This window comes from Fukomys damarensis, unplaced genomic scaffold (genome assembly GCF_012274545.1).
Source record: "Fukomys damarensis isolate Sample0158 unplaced genomic scaffold, DMR_v1.0_HiC HiC_scaffold_18, whole genome shotgun sequence".
Taxonomy (NCBI): domain Eukaryota; kingdom Metazoa; phylum Chordata; class Mammalia; order Rodentia; family Bathyergidae; genus Fukomys; species Fukomys damarensis.
The window spans coordinates 47,294,483-47,313,357 of NW_022900930.1; the positions used below are offsets into that span (position 1 = coordinate 47,294,483).

The window sequence follows — 18,875 nt, forward strand, 5'->3', positions numbered from 1 at the left end:
GAGAGAGAGAGAGAGAGAGAGACATGGGATCCCTGGACCCCTGAGGTAAACCTGGTCCTATCCCAGCTTCATCACCGGAACAGACATCAGACTCTTTGGGCCTTTGTCCCCTTCTCTAAGCAGACTGAGCAGACTGGCTCACCCCAGTGGTCTCCTTGTGAGCTTCATGGGTGTGGGAACTCTGCCTGCCTTTTCCCTGGCCCTTGGAGGTGATCATGACGTTTATTCAGTGTACACATCTGGGTGCCCCACTGGGCTGAAAGCTTTCAAGGCACGCATCACACCAAGCATCCTCACACAGAACCTAACACAGGTATTGATGAAGACACCACTTCTGTCTAACAAACATGTACTGACCAACAGCCAGATGCTCCGGCTTGCATATCTACAGGTGTCTAACAGCCAAGAAAGTGCTCTTTGCCAGGATACTTAGGATCTGTGCCCCAAATTATTCAAAAGATACTAAGAATGGTAATTGTCACGCTGGAGTTACCAAGGAGAGAGTAGGGGGTGGTACTGGTTCCTTTGCTGCTCTTGCGGACATGCCATGGCTCCTGAACTTTGGGGTCCCTCCTGGGCTCCGTCCCTGAGCAGTCTCTCCAGACTCATCCATCCAGAGTGTGGGAACAGGCTGACAGGACAAGGCTTGCTTCTCTGTGCTCCCACATGTCAGGTGGTGTCCTCATCCTCTCTAGCTGGAGTCCTGCGGGCATCTTTCTCATGGGTCAGATGGGAGACCTTCACCTCCACCTTCACTTTTCCGCCAGCCAACATGATGCATGGGTCACCTGCTCTGGGGGAGTAGGCCTGCCTGCTGAAAGCAAAACAAGGCTGCTTCCTGCCTGCACTGCAGAGATGAAACAGGCACACACAAGAAGAGAACAGAATACTGAAGACCGACAGAGCGAAAGGACAAATTAGTAGCATGGACAGTACATTCAGTAGAGTCCCCGGACGGCCAGGGAGGGTTTCAGAAAGGCTGCAGGGAGAAGCTGAGGAGTGGAGAGCAGGGGATCTGGCCAGGCATTAGAGGCAGGAAGTAGTGCTGGGGAGAGCTGGACTTGAGGTCCTTGGGGGAAATGTGTTGAGTGATGGTGGGAAGGGAGATTCGCCTGGAGTGGAAACAGCACCAGGGGTGGCCTCGAGTGTCACCTAAAGGACTTCTGGTTGTGTCCCTTTGGCCTCCGAGAGTCCGGGAAGAGTACATCGGCAGACAGCCAGTTGGCTGCTGCTTCGACATCCCCTAAGGACTTCAGCCCGCTGTCGGGAACTCTCCACTTTTAGGGAGCAGGACGAAGAGAACGAGCTCATGATGGAGCCAAGAGGAGTGGTCAGGGACACAGGCAGAGAACTCGGAGGGCACTGTCCTGGAAAGTGGGGAGAGCGCCAAGGAGGAGGAAATGACCCAGACATTGACGGCGGATCCCTGGAGTTAGCCTGGATTAGCTGCTCAGGAGGAAGCAAGCCAGGATGCAGAGGGGAGGGCAGAGGCAGGGACTGAAGCAAAGGTCTGGACACCTCTGCCCTGAAGTTGCAGAGAAAAGGGAGTCAGTCGAGGGAGAGAGAAGCCGGGTCAGGGACAAGGGATTTGCCAGGTCAGCACGGCGTGTGCTGATGTGAAGGTAGCGAAGAGAGGGAGGTAGAGTCCTGGAGATTTGCCTTGGGGTCAGGGTCTCTGTGATGGGACCTCACGAAGGGAGACATAGACTCTTATGTTCCTAGCTGCCTCTAATCTTTTTGTGATACGTAATCATTATTTCCAGAAAATTTAGAAATCCAGAAAGGGGGAAAATATAACACTCATGCACACCTACTCCTCCGAGATACTAAATGGCAAGGTGCAATGGAAGATTCTTCCAGAAATCATAGTGTGTACGTTTACACACTATGGCTAGATGATCCTGTCCGTCTTACTCTGCCATACGTACTTGAAAAATTAAAGAAAAGGATGTAGCTCCATGGTGGAGTGTATCCTTAGCCTGTGTAAGGCTCCATCCCCAGCACTAAACTAATTTTTTTTTTTTTTTTTTTTTGTACCAGAGATCAAACTCGGGACCTTGTGCTTGCAAGGCAGGTGGTAGAACCACTGAGCCAAATCTCTGGTCCCTAAACTAATTTTTTAAAATCAACAAAAGGACATAGATATTTCCCCAGGTGATAAATATAGATCTACATTATTTTTTAAATGGTGGTACGACATCCTCTAGTATGACTCTACAATAGTTTTTATTTAAGCAATGCTCTACTGATAGATGTTGCAGATGTTCACATTTTCCCACAGACTTATCATAGCATGCAGTGGTCATCTCTAACATACGAACGTCTTTGCTTAGTGGTATAGTTATCCTTTTAGGAAAAATTTCTAGAAGGCTCTGAGGAGTCAAGGGTCTCTTCCTGCCTCCTCTCCCTGACACTGGCTGTGAGATGCAGGCATCTGGGAGTCAGTGGAAGATGCAGGAATTGAGATTTAATGGCCTGACCTCTTCAGAGCAGGAGGAAGTGAGCTCACCTCTCGAGAAGGGTGTGCAGAGAGAAGGAAAACCTCAGGAGTCACAAGTGAGGATACAGAGAACAGGGTTTGGTTGGAGCCTGGTCTGTCCATTCTCTGACACACTCCCATGCCACAGAGCAGAAACAGCAGGCTGAACACTGACTGGCTCCCTGGTCAGGAGAGAGCTGCCGGCCCTGGGGGTGGAGTAGTGCAGAGATAGGAGCTGGGGACTATGCAGGTGGAACAGCAGTGAGCTCCAGAGAGGGCGAGACTGAGCTCCAGCCAACACAGCAATGAGACCTGTCCGTCCTGGGTCACAGATCCCCCAGGTTCCAACGTGACATTTGAGGTGCTACTCCAGTTGATGGCAGGAGACAAGAAGATGTGATCACTCCAGCAATGTCATTATCCAGAACAGGGTCGCTCCAAGGATTTGTAATCCTGAAAACCGGCCCATGGTTTGACAGGGGCACTGCTTTTCAAGGTTGGCAGGAAGCTCTATGACCAAATAAGTCTGAGAAGCATAGATACAGGTTTAAATGGACTTTTTGTGGGGGCGGGTAGGACTTTTCAAAAGTTTGCTCTGCCAGGGTGACTGTGATGGCAACAGAGTATGCATGAGTTCCCCAACTCATCTTGCAGCAAGAAACCTTAGGAGATTTCTAGACATCACTCGAGCACAGAGTTAGGAGCAGAAAGCGGCTTTTGATGCTGGCAGCTCAGCACGTGATTCCTGTCCATCTCCAGAGCCCCGGTGTTTATATTCCTCTTTTTACATCTCTGAGGCTTCCTTCAATGGAGTTTCTCCAGGAATGGAGCAAGCAGGATTTACACAAAGCAGAGCTGCAGAGGGCGAGAGCAGAGAGTTCTGGCAGGACTCTTCTTAGTCTGTTACGCTCCTTTGGTGACACAGTACAGAAGTTGTCATGGTTACTCAGGTGCATTCTACAAAGAGCATAGTTACCTAGTTAATCCACAGTTGCCCAATAACACAGTTAAACCATAGTTGCCCAATTCTATACAGGGAGAGGTTTCCTCTCTCCACTTGACCAAAGAATCTTTGCCCAAAGAACCTTTTGACCAAATAACCTTTTTCACAAAGAATATTTTAGAAATAGTGTTCCATACTATATGTTTTGAAAAATGGGTTTCTTGGAAATTGGGGCTGGGCCAGATGACCACAGTGATTGAATAGGAAAGAAAAATAAACTTACTAAAAGCCATTTATGCCCTTAATCAAGCATTTAACAGGGGCATGCACCATCTCTGGATTTTCACAGTGGCTGTGGGAAGCGGAGGGTATTTCCCCTTTTTTATACACGGGGACCAAGAAGTGTGCACACAGGACAGGAAAGCAAGGACACAGCTTAAGTTGTGAGAAACAACATATAGAATTTGAGGGACCAGAGAGAAAAATAGAGGCCCATCAGTCTAGTAGCTGCTCCGATCACATCCCACTAAATTTACGGGGGAGTAGAGAAGGTGCTACTGGGGTGTGATGCGGTGGGAAGACAGCTGTGCGGAGTGAAAAGCCCAAGATCTCAAACAGAAGTGTCCCCACCCCTTGAGGGGCTACTTAGAAAAGGGGTGGTGTTTTAGACAGGGTTTGCAAGGGAAATAGATTTAATACAGGATGCATAATTTATAGGATTCTTTTATAATAGTCAACCGAGTCAGGCGTGATGGCGCATGCCTGTAGTCCCAGAATTCGGGAGGCTGAAGCAGGAGAATCACTGTGAGTTCGAGACCAGCCTGGGCTACCTAGTGAGTTCCAGGTCAATCTCAACTACATTAGTGAGACCCTGCCTCAAAAATCCAAAAAAAAAAAAGAGTCAACCAAAAAGTCAAATGCAGAGGACTGCAAGAGATCTAGCTGTGCACTAGAGACCCAAAAGAATGCAGCCAAGGGCCTGGATCCCACAGCAATATCCCACACAAATCCAGCTGAAGGCCTAGAGCCCAAGACAGTGTCCTCCATGAGTTCAGCTGGTGGCCTGGAGCCCATGGCAATGTTTCATGCTTGTCTGTATCAAGGATCTGCACTGGGAAGGCCCAAAAGCCAGGGGTAGAAGCCAGAAAACCTGCACCGGTGGGATGAAGGGTCTGTGCCACCAGGCTGAGGGATCCACACTGGATCCAGGAAGTGATGCTCATGGTGAAGACCAGAGCTCTCCTGACAAGAACTGTGGCCATTCCCGGAGACAGTGAGGCCCCGAGCTCTCCTCCAAAGCAAACAGCCAAGTTTACATCAGGAAAACTATCTGCAGCAAGCTTCTAGAAAAATCAACAGCTCTGATCTTCCCCTCCAGTTCTCTTTTTATGCCATTGACAACAATCCTCAGGTGGGTTTTCCACACCCAACCATGCTGGCTCGGTTCAGCTGGGCGTTCCGAGTTGACCATTAGTCAATCCACTACAGGTGGACATCTAGGTTGTCATGGTGATGGGAATTTCTCCTGGCCCTTATAGGCAAGGCCAGGCTGGGCACGATGGTACATGTCTGTAATCCCAGCACTCTGAGAGGCAAAGGCAGGAGGATCACAAATTCAGGCCCAGCCAGGGCAATTTAGTGTCTTAGGAAGACCCTGTCTCAAAAATTTCAAAAAGGGAAGGGGCTCCTGGGAATATAGCTCAGTGAGAAGGCCCCATCTTCAATCCCAAGCCTGTGTACAGTAGGTAAACCTAATCTAATGAAATGCCCACAGTATCCAAGTAAAAAGAAAGGGAAGTCATTTAGGATAAGAAGGGTTTGGGCTAAAGGGATTGGGGTGGTTTACTCCCAAACTCTGTGCTTACCAAGAACACAGGGGAAGGCATAGAATTCAGAGGGAGAGGAGGGACTAGGAGAGGAAGCACCTGTCCCAGGTAGCAGAAGTGGGTTTTAGGAAGGAAGAAGGAGCTTAAAGATGGGGACCAAGTAGGAACAAGTATGGGTGGGAAGACACAGCAGGGCCCCAGAGGGTGACAGTCACAACTCGCTGAGCAGGAGAATCTGAGCGGAGCCATCAGCTTCTTTGGAGAGGAGAGGGGCAGGCGGATTTCCACTGGGATACAGATGAAGCCACAAAGGAAGCCCATGGAAGGGGCAGTGGCGGGAGGGGACTAATGAAAACAATTTTGCAACCTTAATTACAGGATCTCCAACCTTAAACTACAGCTCTGCTGCAACTTTAAATACAGCATTGGCTCCTGAGAAGACTCTGAAGTCTTTATTTTTCCTGACCCAATTGGCAGTTTTGAAAACTCACTCTGTGAACTCTGCTGAAGATAATCATCAAAATATGTTCCTTGAAGTGCCCACAGAAAGACTTTTATTCTATTCCTCGAATCTCTCTCTCCCCAAGAATGCAGGCCCAGAAAGTCAAAACAAGGACTCAACTGCAAAGTTTTGGTCAGCCAAAAGAAAGCCAGCATCAGCAGCCACAGTTAAGTGAGCATCCGGGTTAGCAGGTCCAGGCTGTTTTCCACTCACAGAGGGAGAGGTGACCCAAGGTCAACCCAAGGAGTTGGGCATGGTCGTATATCCCTAAAACCCCAGCATTTTGAGAGGCTGAGGCAGGAAGATCATTAAGTTTGGTTTCAGCCTGGGCAACTTAGATATACCCTATCTCAAAAAAATACATAAATAAAATAAAAAAGGGCTGGGGATATAGCTTAGTGCAAAGGTCCTGGGGTTCACCCCCAGTACTAAAAAATAAAAAGGTCAACCCAAGGGAGTCAGTCATCGCCAGAGAGCCATGTACCAAGATGTGCACCTTCAGTCAAACTGTCTACATGGCTGAGGGGGAAGGGTTTTAAAAAACAAGAAATTCCTCCCCTGTGGCCATCCTTCCCTGTTCAAGTTGGAGGAACAGAGGCTCTTTCAAGTCTCCATTGGCTGCCACTGTGTTATGGGTCTGGGCTTGCAACACTGGCCTTTAAAGTCTATTTGTGGGCTTTATTTTTTTCCCCCAGCACATTGCCTGCGATTTGGGCAGTGATAGCCCCATAAAGCCTGGAGCTGGCGGGCGGTTCCTTCCCTAGGAAATCTGTGGGGCTGGTTTCTTTAGGACAGGGGTCCCTCAGGGCCTAGAGCCCCTCTTAGGGTCTTAGAAGTTGGCTCCTTCGTGATTCCCAGAGAAGTGTTCCATTCCAGCTGTGTCCTTCAGAGGGGCTTGACGAGAGTTTGTATGATTGAAAAATATAATATGGTTAATGTTTAATATTTAGAAAAATATTTACAGTAAAACAAACACTGCCATCAATCCCCCTCAGAATCCTCCCCTTCAGTTCAAACACCTTTATCTCATCATTCCTGCCACCTCATGAAGCAGATCTGGAAGTGTCTTTCATTAGTACCTTCAGTCCCTCGGTCATGGCTGCCTCAATGGCCTGGAGAGATTCAAAGTGTTTGGCTTTCATCGTCATTTGGACTTTAGGCAAGAGCCAAAAATCCCCCAGTGTCCGCTCCAGTGAACGAGGTAGAGGAGGACACACCACGATGTTTTTACGGGCCTCCCTTTTCACTGGATGGCCCCCAGCAGCAGCAGCAGCATTCACTGCATTTACCTTGCAAAGACTCTCACAAAAGAGGACCTCCAGAGCTGCTTCAGAAAGGCGCAGGCACGGTGGGATGAGTGTGTTCAAAGCAAGGGGGGGTGTTCTCGGGGAATTCATAGCAATGTGTCTTTGCTTTAAAAAGGAAACACTATGTAGATAGATTTGATCACCTGTTGTCTTCTCCAGTGTCCTCACCCAAGCCCACCCCCTTTTGTTCTTTCTGGATCCTTAAATCAACAAAACAAGAAAGAGCAGGGAAAGAAGAGTGTGTACGTGCGCTTGCCGCGCAGACCCTTTCCGCCTCTGCGGTCTGGAGACATCTGCGTCTGTTCCGACACGGGGCTCTCATTCGCCATCCAGACTCCCACTCGCACACCTGCTTCTCGCTCAGGGGCTCCCCAGCTTTGGGCACATCAAAAGTTCTGAATGTCATGGACGTTTGCATACAACATAACCAAGGGCCAGAGAGAGCCTCATCTCAGACAGCTGCGGAATTACAGGCAGTGTTTGTTCTAAGTGAGTAACTGGAACCAGGGTGGGAAACAATAACCCCTGTACCTGCATAACCCCCACACACCCTGCTTGAGAAGAACATCATAGCCCTCGTTCTAGCGCCGTAGAGGAAGGGAAGTAGAACCTCAATTCTGGAGCCCCTGCCTCGGCCCCCACCATCCATTCATTCCTTGGCAGTTGAAGCTTCGGGCCTCTGTGGGTTGATTATGTCTCTCAATCTTTAAACCTTTGCAAACTGCAGGCATCCACACTCCCTTGCCACAGAGAACTCTAAAAATAAACCAGATTTAAACCATATTTTAAGTAATTGGTCTTCATTTCTTTTTTTAATAAAAATGAGCTCTGACTGCAAAGACAGAGGGTAACAATTAACTGAGGCTACAGGCCTCAAAGGGTCAGAGAGTGGTGTCACTGAACACCCACTGTGGCATCTGCCCTGCTCCAAGAGGAGCCAGGAGGAGGTTCCCCAAGCACAGCGAGGTGGCAGACTGGTGGAGGACATGATGCACAGACCGTGCCAGGCCGGGAAGGACAGGTCTTGTCCCAGCCCTGTGGCCTTCCTGAGCCGGGTGTGCAGCTGTGTGGACCCCCCATGTGCATATTTGGGTCTGGGTTTCTGGACATCTAGGAACCACCAACCAACTGCTGGGTCTCTCTCTGTCCCTGAACCTTGGTACCACGACAAAGTGGACTCTGGAACTCCCTTCCCGCTCTCTTAGCCTGTTGTTCTCCATCTCTGGAATCCCTTCTGAGACCAGCAACACTGAAGGCACAGGAATAGGTATGGGAGGTGGGGCAGGGAAGGAAGTTCTCCTGCCTCTGGTGACCCTGCTTGGCCCAGGGAAGGGGAGGCATCCAGACTCCTGTCCATTCAATCGGCCCCTAGTAAATCACAAATCTGTCTTCCGCCAACTCTGTCTTTGCTCTATGTGTCTGCGTGTTCTTCCGTTCCCTGACTGGAACAATCTCAGTGTAATGTGAGTACAATGAGTTTGTGCTCGCAAAGGGCTCAGCCTCACAAATGCTTTGAATTATGTCCTCATTAAAGGGAACACAGCTCAAGTGACAAATAGCTGCAGCCTTCCAGGCATAGGTGAATCCGGAGTCCCCAAGGTCTGAGGCTCAGCGCTGGAGAGCGGGAAGTCCAGGGACTAGGAAGAGGAGAAGCCCTCTTTGGGGATGGGGAAGGGCTGTGAGTTATGGAGCCTGGAGATGTCAACGCGGGGATTATGGCCAAAGACTCATGAGCCTCATCTGGAGAGAGCCAAGCACCACAGCTGGCAGGTGTCACTTCCTGTCCCATGGCCTCTCCTCACAGCGCTGGAGAGTAGTCATTATCATCCCCACTTGCTAACCACATCGCTGGTTCAAGGGCTCTCCCTGGGAGAGGCAGGGGTGGTGGAGCTTGCTGAAGGCTGGTGTCAGCCTTGCTCGGATGAAGTCATCCCAGAGTCCCTGCAAAGGCTGTAAACAGGGAGGAGATGGAATTGGCGCCGGAGCCGGAACAGGGAGGAGGCCAGTCACAAGGGAAGGCCGAGGAGCACCACCAAGCCTGCAGAGAAACGAGGCCAGGAGCCAGGAGGGCCTCTGTTCCCAGGGCCGGAAGAGGCGGGGCGCTGTCAGGTTTCCAGCAGACGCAGTGGAGCGCACCAAGGAATTCCAGCCCACCTCGCAGGACAGCATGGCAATCCCATAGCCACGCCGGGGAAGCTGTCCCTGTACACCGTTGGCACACTGATGAGGGGCTGGCAGTGTGAGTTGCACACCTTACCAGCCCTCACTGAAGTTCTAACTCACACAGCCACCCTCCGGCACACGCTGTCCGAAAAAGGCTACTAGGGTCTGCCACTGGGGAGAGAAAAACCAAGGTTCAGGGAGCTTTACCAACTGCTGCTCTGTAAGGTGAATCCGGCACTAAAGACCTCGTTCCGGCGTGCACGGGCGCGCGCACACACACACACACACACACACGTACACACACCAACCCAGTCCCTCTAATTTCCCACTCCCTCTGCGCCGCGGGCTAGTCGGAAGCCACAGACGTGTGGAGCCTCCTCTGTGCCTGCCACCATGCTGAGGGCTTCGGGGAAAGTAGAGCGCAAGAGAGAGGCAATCTCTGCCCTCAAACCTCCGCACGTGTGAAGCCAGAGAAGAAAGGGAAAGTCCCCGCAGTCCCCGAAGGAACAGGGAGCGCAGGCAGCAGTGAACTGGCCGGCCGGAGCTCCAGGAGGAAGTCCTTGCTGGAGGCTGAGCAGAGGGCCTTGGTGGCAGTGATGGCAGAGTCGGGGATCTGGGCTCTTCCTCTGTTCCTTCCCCACAGGGTTGGTGACAACTGTCACAGCGCAGCGTTTGGGGAATGAGGCGGCAGGTGCTGAAGAGTCCTGGGATGCGATTCAAGGTGATCACTGGCACACAGGTCACCCGCCTGTCCCTCCTCCTGCTGGTTCACCTTGTGGGTGCAGAATCGGGATTTCTCGGCTCTTCGTAGGACTCAGCACTCCTGACCTCGAGTGGCAGTAGGCATGCTGGGAAAGGTTCCTGAGTAAAATTCCTGGCTGCCCCACTCCTATTCTGTGTGCTATTAAGCAACCTTCCTAAAGTCTTTGAACCTCAGTCTTTTTGTCTGCGTAAGTGATTCTTTAGAGTTGTTGTGAAGACAGACTTGAGGCGAGACTTCATCACATTTTTGAAAATTGGAAACAGGGAAAAGCAAACTTAGCTCTTCCCCTTCTAGCATTATCGACCTAGAAATAGTCTTAAGCTATAAAAGTTAGCTGTTAGATAAATGACAAACATTCTGCTAAATGCACTGCTTAAATTAAAGGAAAATCCCCAAGAGCCAAATAAAACAAGAGAAAAATACAATTAAATTAGGAGTTAAAGCCATATGATAGATATGGGGAATAAATACAGGGACGGGTCAGGGGCATCGAGCCTTGGATGCATGAGCTGACGGGGAGGAGGGCAGTCAAGGCCAGCAGTGGTAGCAGGAGAGCACCTGGACCAAAGACTCACCGTAACCGGGACCCTGGAAGGTGCCCTCCCAGGCTGCGCTGTCTCACTCCAGGATGGCGCCAGTCCCCTCTGATTGGTCACGACCCTCCCTTAGATTGCTCAGTGCCTCGCCATCTCTACTGGTAAAGATTTTTACTTTCATCCCAGCGACTCTGCTTCTGGGAAAATGGGGGCAGGAGAGAGCAAGAGGCTAGGAGAGACGATCCATCTGCCAGATAGCTGACCTGGAAGCCTGATATCTCCAAAGAAACCAGAAAGATATCGCCAAAGATGCCAGAGGCTGGAGTCTTACTAATCATGTTTCTCTGATGTTGTTTGGTGCTAGGGATTGAACCCAGGGCCTCCTGCGTGCTAAACACATACTCTACTACCAAGCAACACCCCCAGCCCTTCAGTGATTTTTAAGTGTGCGGAATAAAATAAGGAGATCCTTTGAATTAAACTGAACATCTTTTTATGTTAATACTCATTGGGGTGGACTAGTAGATCTGTGTGTATTCATATGCTATGAGGGTTGAAGTATAATTTGCATACCCTTTCTTGATGGAAACAATTAAGCAGAACATTAAGATGTTCTTAAAATCTAATCTACTGTATTCCTTTTAAAGAAATTATCTTAAGAAAATCATGTATGTGCGAAGATTTCACTGCAACATTTTAACACTGGAGTGTTATTCGATTACACGCATATCTGCAGATACACACAGTTTTTCTAAAACATATAAGCCTAACTACAAATGCTGTATATCATGATCCTTTATCTCTAAACTCCATTCTGTATTTCCTAAGAACAGAATGTAACCCAAGAATAGTTAAGGATTTCATGAATTTACACTTTGTCTAATCAACTGTTCATGCCCCAGTTTTCTCAGTTGACAGAATAATACCCTTCTAAGGGTTCCCTTGTCCTTCCAGCACAAGATCCAGTCTGTGCTTAGGGTCTGCATTTGTCTGTCATGGTTCTTTACTCTTTACTGTGTTTTACGACTATGACAGTTTTGACTAGCTGACTTTTCAAAAATAGGAAGAACACTGTGTTTTCTCTATTCCCTTGTGCAGTGTTGGTTGATTAAATACTAGGGTGATGGTGGCTGCTTCCCACGATGCCCACGTGTCCTTCCTAGGATTGCTAGGGTTACTTTGATTTCCTAGTCAAGGTGCTTTCTGATCTTTCCAGTGGATAAGCACCAAGTGTTTCCCCCTCCCTTGCAACTAATAAGGAATCAGTGTCCTCATCAAAATGACATTTCATTAAGACCTTTAAAGACAATATCTGCTGATGATTCTTGCCTGACCCAGTCTTTACCTTGATTACAACATGCTGACTCCAGTGTCGCTATAACTCCAGTCCTACTATAAGAAAGAGCTGTCCCTTCTCCCTGTCTGTCTGTCTCTATGAGTATGGGTTCATGATTTCCTACTTTATGAGTTATAGTTGTGTTATCATATGTGTTAGTCACCTTTCCATTATGAGACAAAATACCTGGCATGATGTACACAACTCAAAGGAAAGTTTATTTCAGCTCACAGTTTCAGAGGGTTCCGTCCATAGTTGTCTGTCTCTGAGGCAGGAACATCCTGGTGGAAGGGCATAGCAGTGGAAAGCTGCTTATCTCATAGCAACCAGGCAGCAGAGAGAAGTGAAAAGGGCTGGGGACAACATCTGTCCTTCAGCAGCACATCCCATGCCCTCCTTCCTCCAGTGGACTTCGTCTCATAATGGCCCTTTCAGCTATGAACTTATCAATGGATTAATTCATCGATGAGGTTAGTGATCATAATCCAGTCTGAAAGTTCCACCTCTGAACCCAAGAGACTTTGGAGGAACCATTTTAGATCTAAAACTGAACACATACCTAAGTATTTTAGTACTGAAATAGTTCCAGACTCGGCCAGTAGCAACATCTTCAGCTATTTTTTGTGTTCCTTGTGATATTTCATTTTTTCCTCTTCCTCCCCTCTTTCCTTCCTTTTCTTTTGTTTTTGTTTTAGAGCTTCCTTGATTTCTGGAACTATGAAATGTTCCAGGTCCATCTTCTACCTAATCCATTTTGTCTTAGTTACTTTCTTGTTGCTGGAGCGAAATATGCAACACCCACAACTTAAAGGAAGAAAGGTTTATTTTGGCTCACAATCTGTAGAGATTTTAGTAGGCTGGCTCCAAGGCATGGCAGATGGGCATGGCAGAAGAGGCTTGCTTAGGGTGTGGCAGCAGAATGCTGGGGGAAAGAGATCAAGGGAGGACGGAAGGCGATGCACCCTTCCAGGCCACGCCCCCAGTGATCCACCTCCTCCAACCAGACTTCACCTTCCACCATCACAGTTAGCTCTAAACTCATCAGAGGATTAATCACTATTAGTCGCTGCCATCAACTCCGTAAGGCAGGTGAGGCAAGGATAGGCTGATTGGGCTGGCTTTTTGAGCTCTAGTTTTCAAGGTTGATCATTTTTCAGCTTGGTCTTATTTTGAGGGGGGAGAAGGTTTTAGAGGTGTATATTCTGGATAAATCATAGATGTACAATGTTAGGGTCAAAGGGTAAATGCATGTATCCGATTCCCCTCCAAGAGCCATGGCCACTTTTCAACCTTCCCCAACCTCCAACACCCTCACCAGCAGTGCTGTGTTGCTAATGTGTTTTACTAACAGGCATCTACCTGTTGCCCTCCTGATGGGTGAGAAAGGTCAACACCATGTGGCTTCAAATTGCATTTACTGTATCAGCAAGTTGAACACCCTTTCATTTATTTCAGGGTCATCTTATATATCTTCTCATAAATTATGCAGATCTTTGATGAATTTTTCTATGGCATTTTTGGTGCTCTACTTTGATTTGTAAAATGCTCTTTATAAATTTGGTATAGCAGTCCTTTGTCTGTGGTATACATTATGAACATTTTTGCCCAGTTTGTCATTTGACTATTAATTGTGCAAACAGTGGGTTTTATTCTGTGCAAAAAATATTTTTTATTTTACTGCTGTGTAGTTAAATTTACTGAGCTTTTATTACCCTTAGATTTGGAGGCGTGGTTTGACAAGTGCCCTCCATAGACACCTCTCAAGTGATTAATGTTTCACCATCAGCTTTCATCCCCACTTCCGGGAACAAGAGCCAGGGTTAGGTCAGAGGAGGTCATCTCCTCACTCTATTTGTCAAACAGCCCTTTGGGAATCTGGCCCATTCTGCCCTGTCTTAGGTGTCTCTTCCCATTGTTCCTAAGAGGACAGGCCTCACCAGGAGGAAGAAGCATGAGAGGCCTGTGAAGGAGACCAATCTTCTGAATGAGGAAATGCACTGCCATTTAGGTCTTACTTAGGGACCACGTGATCCCAAGGACGAAGCACCTTGCTGGCCTCCTCCCGTGGTCCCTTTGACACCTACTGGGTTGGAAGTGAGGTGTATAGGGCACAGGTCTGGCCCATCTTGTATCCCCTGCCCCACTTCCTCCTCTTCACACCTCCCCCCAGCTGGATGCAGAGTCTCGGTGGGGACTGTGCTGGACCTAGTTCTGCCTCATCCCTGGAGAAGAGGACCCTGAGCCAGATCGACCAACCTGCTCTTATTTTTCCTCACTGCACCCCCAGGGGCCTGAGAGAGATGCAGATAAGAGTAGCGGCTGAGTTGGCCTGTGCTCTTCCTTAGCTCACGAGGATGGAGAGATGTTACCAGAGGGGTGGACATCCCAGTCCCTCAGTCACCTATGTCTTACCCCTGCCCCTCTTTACTCAGCTTGGACATTTGGAGCTTGGAGGGCAGGTTTAGACCCAGCAAGGTGGGTAGAGGGTGTGGGGACTGCAGTGGTGGATTGGCTGGAGGGAGTTGGATGCTGTTCAGCCCAGGTCTGATGGCACTGACCCCGTCACAGTGAGGTCGGCTGGCGGTGACGGGGATGCACTGTGTGTTACCGAAGAGGAACTGGCTGGTGAAGACGAGGACATGCCATCCTTCCCAGGCACTCAGGAGGGTAAGGACTCCGGGGCTGCCCCTGCCTCCTTTCTGGGCTGAGAGCTCCCTGCCCGTGTCCAGCTGGTTAGAGACTTGTCTCACCACGTGGCTTCAGACTCGAGGCTCTCATTTCCCAGCAGTTCCGGGAGAGGGAAGGACAGAGCTGTGTGGCCCTGAGTGGTGCAGTGTGGGGCCGATGCCAACCTTTGACAGACGTGCCAGCTGTCTGCAGGGCAATCTAGGAGGGTCCTCTGGCTCTGCCCCAGCCAGACACCCTGTGACTAGGGCCTATCTTCCAGCTCCCCTTACCGTCCCTTTCAGTTTCTCCCATGTTCCCTGAACCACCATGCGGCAGTGGGTATAGATTACTGCCCTGGCCCCACCCTGCAATCACCCAGAGGAGCAGACACCAGCCCTCAGCAGTGTGCAGACTTTGGTCTGGAGGGTGAGCCAGGCACCACCAGGGTTTTAGTTGTTTCTGGTGCTCCTCGAGTTCACATAAGGAATTTTACAGTCAGGGCCACCCCTGCCTTCCCGTTGGCCATTGGTGCCCAGCCAGAGTTTCCAGGAACACCAGCTTCCTCCTTCCTCCATACTGGTGGCTTGACTGCTGGACTGTAACCATGCACTTGGTGTCCAGGAAATCATTACCTGGTCAGTTGGGGGACTGCAGACCGACTTCCGGTTTGCCTGAGGGGATTCCTCAGGGTGTGGGACTTTTAATTTTAACACAGAATCTCTGCAAACTGCCCTGCTTTGCCCCTACTGAGAAGTCCCCAGGGTAGGACAGCTCTGATGCTAAAGTCAAGAAAGTTCTGGGCGAACTAGGACTGTGCTGTGGGTCATCAGTGGGGCCACCCTTCTGTGGGGCAGAATGGTGGGAATGACCATGGTGCGGGGGCAGGGAGAGGTGTGTGTGTGTGTGTGTGTGTGTGTGTGTGTGTGTGTGTGTGTGTGTGTGTGTGTGGCAGTGCTGGGGACTGAACCCAGGGCTTTCCACTGAGCTACATCCCCAGACCTTTTTATTTTTTATTTTGAAGTAGGGTCTCTATAAGTTGCTAAGTTTCCCAGGTTACACTTGCAGTTCTGTCTCAGTCTCCCAGAATGCTGGGATCACAGGTGTGCACCACTACACCCAGTTAGGGGTTGTCTCCTCCTTCCCAGAAAGCTTTCAGATCTTGAGAGAGGCAGGAAGAGGGGCAGGGAATGAGAGTGGAGAACTCCTTTCAGCTCTAGCCTTGCCCTCTGGCCTAAACAACTGCCTTCCTTCTCCCCCAAAGGGCTGTCAGGCCCCCGCTGCAGCCGCTGCCAGAAGAACCTGTCTTTGCACACATCTGTGAGGATTCTGTACCTCTTCCTGGCTCTACTTCTGGTGGCTGTGGCTGTGCTGGCCTCTCTGGGTGAGTCCAGGGCTCCCCCAGTATGGGCTGCAGAGGAGTGTCTGCCCAGGGCTCCGCTCCCAAACCCCCTATACCCAGAACCCAGAACTGGCGTCTTCCTGGATAGAAATTTTCATGGCTAATCCACACTGGGAAGACTGGTTCCAAATTTCTGGGCAAGAATCAGCTGTGTGGCCTTGAGTGAGGTAGCCCCCCTCACTGGGCTCCTGGTCCCCCACAGGTAAAATGAGACAGCAGGAGACAAGTGGTTCTTCTGTTTGAGTTCCAAGAAAGAATCCCTTGAGAACTTTAAAAACTATTGTTGTCTGAGCCCCACCTGGGCAAAGGAACTGACTCTGTTCCCCCGGCTCTGCAGACGATTCTGTTGTGCATGCAGGGCTGAGATCACCACCAGCTCAGGTGATTCTCAGCCCCTCTGTGGTCTGTGTGTCTCTTAAAGTGAGGCTGGATACTCCTCTGCATCCAGTCAACCCCCACTATGCATTAAAATGCAAAGTTCCAGGTCTCATGGAAACCTATGAAATCCAAGCCCTACAGGGGAGGCCCAGTGACCTGTAGTTTCTGTCAGCATGGCAGCAACAGAGGACAGCATCATAAGCCAAGTTTATGCAACTTCTAGCTGCTGGATGCTCACAGTTTAGGCACATTGATCAAGCAAGCAGGTGATGTCTCACTGGAACTCCACTCGCTCTTCACTTCAGACTGAAACTCCAGCCTCCAGTGTATCTGTTTCTTCCAATCGACTGGATGTTAGAGCTGGGAGGAGGGAGAGGCAGTGGAGGGACCGGAATGGTCCTCACCTGGTGCTCCCTCCTGACATGAGTGCCTCCGTAGGAGAGACACCTGGTCTGGCCCTGAGTCGGGGTATTCAGTAGCCACTTTTTTTTTTTTTTTTTTTTTTTTGTACCCGGGATCAAACTTGGGTCCTTGCACTTGCAAGGCAGAAGGCTGCACCATCGTGCTCCATCCCCGGCCCAGTAGCCAACATTCTTGATTTAAACAAAACAAGGTCCCCAGAGGAAGAAACACAGCTAAACAAACAATATGTAATTCCAACATGAACTGCACAATGAACAGGGTGAGTTACACAGAGTGAGCCTTAGCTATGGGCTTGGAAGTGAACTTCCTGAAGGCCTAGGATAAGAGTGGAAGTCATTCGTCTGTTCTCCCATCTGCACACTGGTTCTTAATTGAAAGGAGGCTCAAATGAAATGATAACTAAGTGATGGAATGTGATTATTCATAGCCTCTCTCAACATGTTGCTCAGATACATAGGGTGAACTGGGGCCCAGAGATTCCAAACGATTTGAAGTCATACAGTTTTGGAGGCAAGAGCCTTGGAATTTTTCTGGCTCCATGTTTTCATTTTATAGATCAAATTTGTTCTGCAAAGTTTAACTGATTTCCACAGCATCATCCAACAAATTTATATCAACCTGGGTCTCAAAGCTGTGTTACCTGGCTCTTGGGGCAGAGCTAATTCCATCGCCCACATTTGACTTCAGATGTCCTGTGGGAAATGTTCCTGCTGATCTTCTCTCTAATCTCTGCCCTCTTGTGCTCGCTTCCGCAGCACATATAGCAATCTCTGCCCTCTGGTCCTGCTGCTGAGCTGTCCCCTAGTCACCCCCATGCTCTCAGGAGGGCTCCAGGCTGCCATGGTACAGACTGCTCTGTAAGCTTCCCTGTAGGGAAATTTGACAGCTTGTACCAAGGACTTCAAAAATGCTAATATGCTTTGATCCAGTCATTTTAGCACTTAACCCTAAGAGAACAATCACATACCCACCAACAGGATATAAACTAATTATTTCTAGGGTCAAGAATTACTTGTGTTGACATGTCAGATTTTATTTATAAGCTCGGAAGAGGAGACCCACTAATTATCACCAATCACATGGGATTTTTATGTCATTTCCATACCATTTATATAGATATGATGCAGATATTGAAAGCAATAGTTTAAAAATGATTTGGGCCTTGGTGGGAAAATGTCCTTGACACAAAATAAAGCCAAACAAGAGAAAATAGATGAGATATTCAGAACATCCCAAGTTTTCTTAAAAAAATGTATGTAGCTATGTAGATGCAGAATGGATAAGAACTTAATCATAACTAGAAGAAATTCCCAAAGAGATTGATGGCAGCAATCTCTGGGTGGTAGGACGAAGAATACTTTTTATCTTATCTTGTATATTTTTTCTATATTTTCCCTATTCTATGTTATGTTCAGGTCCAATTTCTAAAACCTCATGTGGGAGGTGTATTTAAAAAAACAAACACTAGCCATAAGAAGCATCTTCCCTTTCCACTGGGGGAAGCTTCTGAGGAGAAGGGGGAAGGCTGATAAAAATGCTTTCTCAACAAGCACTTTGTGTCTTGAGGTTTGTTTCTCTGAACCAAGACTCTGTCCCAGCTTCTCCTCTTTCCCTGCAGTTTTTAGGAAGGTAGACTCTCTCTCAGAAGATATCTCCCTGGCCCACTCCATTTATAACAAGAAGCTTGTGTTGATGCAGGAAAATCTTCAAGGACTGGGTAAGTGTCTAGTGTCCAGATGTGGGCGGGGCAGGGCCCCCTGGCATGTTGCCAGAGCCTGGCAGGCTTCTCCAGCTTTCTGGCACAAGACAAGGACAACTGTGGTCCCCACTTCCCTCCCCAGTGAGCACCACCCATTCAAAGTGGCCTTATATTAGATGGACACTTAGAACTAGAGCAGTGGTTTGTATGTGGGGTGTAGATCTAGCCAGAGTTTACAGGTAGAGAAGAAAGCCACAATATCCGCATGAATGAAATAAATTTTAAGACCTTCCAAAAACTTTCCAAGGCACCATCCCTTCACTCCATTTGTGATGCTTTTTATCCCCTGCTTTAACCAGGAGGAGCCATAATAAAAGGGTTTAAAAGTAAGCTGCTCTGATGCAAACAGAAAGTTCTGGTCTGGCACTAACTAGCTGAGCACAATTGGCAAGCC

General features: G+C 48.9%; 1 protein-coding gene across 3 annotated transcripts in view; it reads left to right on the plus strand.

Moving 5' to 3' along the window:
* Scara3 (scavenger receptor class A member 3) overlaps positions 1–18,875 on the plus strand; it is a 38,105-nt gene that overhangs the window by 3,548 nt on the left and 15,682 nt on the right. Inside the window, exons 1-4 of one of the 3 annotated variants that reach the window (XM_010623390.3) lie at positions 13,529–14,330; positions 14,424–14,522; positions 15,784–15,903; positions 18,341–18,439. In XM_010623390.3, coding sequence (XP_010621692.1) covers positions 14,495–14,522; positions 15,784–15,903; positions 18,341–18,439 — 247 coding nt within the window. In that variant the 5' untranslated portion in view covers positions 13,529–14,330; positions 14,424–14,494. Of the gene's footprint in view, positions 1–13,528; positions 14,331–14,392; positions 14,523–15,783; positions 15,904–18,340; positions 18,440–18,875 lie in introns of those variants that run through there. The other 2 variants (XM_010623382.2, XM_010623376.2) reach the window with 2 other exon arrangements.